Source organism: Limulus polyphemus, unplaced genomic scaffold (assembly GCF_000517525.1).
Source record: "Limulus polyphemus unplaced genomic scaffold, Limulus_polyphemus-2.1.2 Scaffold72, whole genome shotgun sequence".
NCBI lineage: Eukaryota > Metazoa > Arthropoda > Merostomata > Xiphosura > Limulidae > Limulus > Limulus polyphemus.
The window spans coordinates 720,685-725,511 of record NW_013665682.1 but is presented as its reverse complement, the minus strand read 5'-3'; the positions used below and the strand labels follow the sequence as shown (position 1 = coordinate 725,511).

The following is a 4,827-nucleotide window of genomic DNA, read 5'->3' as shown; positions in this document are numbered from 1 at the left end:
GAAAATTACGGTACTTGATTGGCAGTATAGTTGTTATCTTATTCGTTGCAGTTTGTTTTCTTATTAATGTGTGTTTGGAATAGTAGTTTGTATGTATTTATATTGCGAGTTACATATTCAATAACTTGATTGTAGAAGTGTGTGTTCATTTCTAGGTCTGAGTGTGTTCAAAACGTGTATTGTAATCGCTGTTTAAATGCTTTTGCTTTGTCTTTGTAAGTGTGCGCTAGTGTGGTATTCTATGATCGATATCATACTGAAACGCCGAAATTTCCCGCGCCTTTAGGCCCGAACCCCGAACTCTTAAGCACTTAGCGACACCTCTGCTCAGAAGCGCAACTAACTAGTCTAGAATAATTAACACAGCTCTTACACTGTGGTGTTTCTCAAGTATAGTCACTCTAAATTATCTTAACAAACAAACAAAAAAGACAATGCTAGAAAATGCAAATAAAAGCATTAAAATACAATGCCGGCCAAGTGAAAGTTGGCATAACTGTCAACAAGCACAAGTAGAGTCATAAAAATTACATATAATTATTTTGGAAAACCTATCACACACAGACCTAATAAAAAATAAAAGAAAATGGTTGGCTCAGTATGATCAGTCAAGAAATATTTAGTAACTCTGAAGTATACAGTTCAGATGAGATGGATGTAGTCAACTAGAAAGCAGTTCACTATGAGTGTTAGGGTATTTATCTTGGGGTTAATGGAATCTTAGAAGATAAATAAAAACATATGGTCACTTGTTCTAATACTATTGATTGGCAAGAAATAACCCCTGAGGATGGGAGAATGTCTGCAAATCATCACATACTGTTGCTTGCAGCATAGTGAACTATGTAAGTGTCTGTACTACAATTTCTTTGTTGTTAAGCACAAAGCTACACAATGGGATATCTGTGTTGTGCCCATGCGGGTATCTGAACCCGTTTTTTGTTATTGTTTTTTGGCATTATAAGCTACTGGAGGCGTCTGTGCTACAATTTCTTTGTTGTTAAGCACAAAGCTGCAAAATGGGCTATCTGTGTTGTGCCCATGCGGGTATCTAAACCCTTTTTTTTTTTTTGCATTATAAGCCACTGGGGCGTCTGTGCTACAGAGAGGTGGGATTGAGAACAGTAATTACTGTCTCTAAATCCCAGTGCAGGCGATTATGAGGAATGTTATAAATAATACACCAGATTTTATTACTTATTTAATGTAAAATGGTGATTGTTGGTATTCCATGGCACATATCTCGTCAATATTCATCGATAATTTATCAGAAAACATCTGAACTGTCATTAAATATGGTATTGGTTTGATGATCTGTTATCATAGAGTGGGTAGACTATATGTAGGGATGGTCAAGGTACTCAATAGGCATAATACAAACATGCACGCTAAAAATCAACAATGACAGAGTTTTACTTTAAAATGATTGCCACTCACTTTCATTTGTTTCTCTACCCCAAAAGCCCCAAAACAAATCAAGAAACCATCGTTAATATACCAAACGAGAAAGTTACCAACCCACCAAATTTTTCATCTCTCTTCTACTTGTTGACCGACCTCGTAACCATTTATTAAGAAGCAGGAATGTATCTAATAAAAAAAAGGTGCAATTTATTCATAATTTATTATGTCTCAATGGTTCAGCGGTAAGTCTCAGGGGCTTAAGAAGCTAAAAATTCGGTTTCGATACCAGTGGTGGGCGCAGGACAGATAACCCATTGTGGAGATTTGGGCTTCACAAAAAACAAGACAACAATTAATTCACTATACTATATGTACAAAACAAAAGAATAATATAAAATTATGAATCATTTTGTACTTCGTACTAGGGAATTTATTGTTTGTTTGTTTGTAATTAAGCACAAAGCTACACAATGGGCTATCTGTGCTCTGCCCACCACGGGTATCGAAACCCGGATTCTAGCGTTGTAAGTCCGCAAACATACCGCTGTGCCACTGGGGGGCAGGGAATTTATCTTTGTAAACAGTAGAAATTGACTGTCGCTACACCGACAATACATTAAGGTTATTTTAAATGAATTTCATGGGTCGTCTTGAACTTTGAATTTGATAATACCAAAGTTGAGGAATTAAAAGGAAAGGAATATAACAGATCTAGTAATGCTATGTGAAACTGTTTAGATCATTTAACTTTTAAAGGCAAGAAATATATTTTACTACCAGAAACGCCGTCCGTAGGGCGTCTGTTTGTGCCAGTAATTACTAATCGTCTTATTAAACTGCAATGTTTTATCTATTAAAAGTGGTACCGTTTATTGAAAAAATAATAATTTTTTAAAATAATTCTAGTTTCCAATAGTAATTTAAAAATTACGCCAATAAAGATATAACCAAACTGAAAGTCGTGTTCTTGTTGTGAGGAGAGTACTTTTATTTAAAATTGTGTTCTATTATAAAAAATGGTTGTTGCACATCCCACAGTTATTTGTCTAATTGTCTGAATCTTGTAAAGTTTTTTGTATGAATTTTTTGTTTGTGGTGCCATTCAATAGATGGCCCAGGTGTTTTGGTTACATACTGATATACACGTCCATTATAGTAAAATATTACGTCTAACTACATCGATGATACATTACGACTATGCTACGAATGCACTTATCCTTCAAGATTTTTTATTTCCTCAAATAATTTTTTTCATGGCCTACTTTCTGTCTTCTTTTTTTTCTTTCTGCACAACTTGATAATGAAATTTGGAGAAGCAAAGTTATGCATGTTCGAAGGGGAGAAAAGGCCGTAATACTTAAGCGCTGAATATAGCCCTAACTTAATAAGCCTAACACTAAGATGTATTGTTTGTTTTTGAATTTCGCGCAAAGCTACACGAGGCCTATCTGCGCTAGCCGTCCTTAATTTAGCAATGTAAGACTAGAGGGAAGGCATCTAGTCATCACCACCCACCGCCAACTCTTGGGGTACTCTTTTACCAACGAATAGTGGGATTGACCGTCACATTATAACGCCCCCACGGCTGTAAGGGCTGTTTGGTGTAACGGGGATTCGATTGCGAGTCGAGCGCCCTAACCACCTGGCCATGCCGGGCCTCACTAAGATGTAAACACAGCTCGCTAATATTCATTTGAATTGTTCATAGTAACTTCCAATTTAGTAAATAAACGTTTGCCTCAGTGCAGCGGCACTATCTACAAACATTAGTCTTAGAAACATGAAATGAAGAGTAATTAGTTTCGTGCTACGTCCTATTGGTATTAAATGAGTTATTATATTGATTGTTATTCAATTTTTTCGATTCTAAAATAGAAAAATACAACATGATTCTTAATAACTATTTATCAAAACTCAATATTACAAATACGTATTTATTTTATCAAGACCACAATCATGATATAAGTAGCACAATCCAAGTCAACAAATTTTTGTTTCGTGGTCTCTGCATTACCTGTGAATAGACGAATCTATATAAATATAATAGTACTGTCTGTTGTATGTCCATGTAACTACTTCGCAGGGTGTGGATGGATCTTCACTAAAATTGGTATGGAAGTTCATTGGATCTATGCGGGGGTACATACAATTTTTTTTTAATCTTCCATTTTGCGTTTTGCGGTTTTTATGGGTGTTTTTGCGTTTTTTTACCACTACCTCACCTCCTGCGGTTGGATCTTCACCAAATTTGGTATGGAGGTTTAAAAGGTCCATTTTTTTTTACAATTACGTATAAGGAAAGCAACTTTTCATGTCATAAGATAACCTTTCATTAACCATGAATTTACATAACTTCTGTCCAGGGGACTGGTACTCCAGCTAGTCAATATAATATCATCGAATTTGATTCAAATTCTTTTTTGTTTCTTACTTACTACTTGTTATTTAAATCCTGGTTTTATTTTTACTAAAAAAAAAAAAAACTTATATGTCAAACGCATTTATTTTCTACAGCTACAGAAATACATATGATATGAATCTTTAGTATTACATTAAACACTGTGATCAGCAAAACGTTTACTTGATGTTTTATATTCTTATACGTCACGTCCCCCGGTGGAACAATGTTAAGTTTACTGATTTACAATGCTAAAATAAGGGTTTCGATTCTCCTCGGTGGACACAACAGATTGCCCATGTGACTTTGCTACAAAAACACACATTATACACCACACTATTTTGCAATTTCTTACATAAAATGCCCCCCAGTGGCACAGCGGTATGTCTGCGGACTTACAACGCTAGAATCCGGGTTTCGATACCCGTGGTGGGCAGAGCACAGATAGCCTGTTGTGTAGCTTTGTGCTTAATTACAAACAAACAAACAAACAAACAAACTTACATAAAATAAATATTACTCGCAAATGAACACTCAATTTAAACTTATAAATTATCACCAACTCAATCTTTTTTGCATGTTCCTCACCTTTACCAGCAAGTCTTGCGTAGCTCATCAGCGTCATCAGTTTATTGGAAGCACCTTTTTCCATGGTGGGTTAACGATATTTTTGTACTGTAGTTTCTAATACTGACTGTGGCTAACCCTGTCGCTGTTTGATATAAAACCATATGATGGCCTCGTACGATTTAAGTGTTTATATCAAAACTATTTATGTACTTTTACCCACATTCACAAAAACACACGGGTTCTTTGGCTGCTTCAGAATTGCAACAGTACTGGCTAAAACACAAATATGAAACCTGCATATTAATAACACTATACACACCAGCTGTGTCGTGCATCAGCAGCCCCTATTCCTCCCGTACATGTTACAGGTGGAGTTAAGCCCTTACAGAGGTATAGAAAGATTCACAGTGTATACAAACTACATGCTGAAACTGGTTCATTTTCCTTTTATTGTG

At 35.7% G+C, this 4,827-nt stretch overlaps 1 protein-coding gene across 1 annotated transcript in view; it reads right to left on the bottom strand.

Annotated features, from left to right (window-relative positions):
- LOC106466106 (cytochrome b reductase 1-like) overlaps positions 1–4,518 on the bottom strand; it is a 21,388-nt gene extending 16,870 nt beyond the window's left edge. Inside the window, exon 1 of the mRNA XM_013926350.2 lies at positions 4,391–4,518. Coding sequence (XP_013781804.1) covers positions 4,391–4,454 — 64 coding nt within the window. The 5' untranslated portion in view covers positions 4,455–4,518. The remainder of the gene's footprint in view (positions 1–4,390) is intronic.
- Positions 4,519–4,827: the final 309 nt, after the last annotated feature.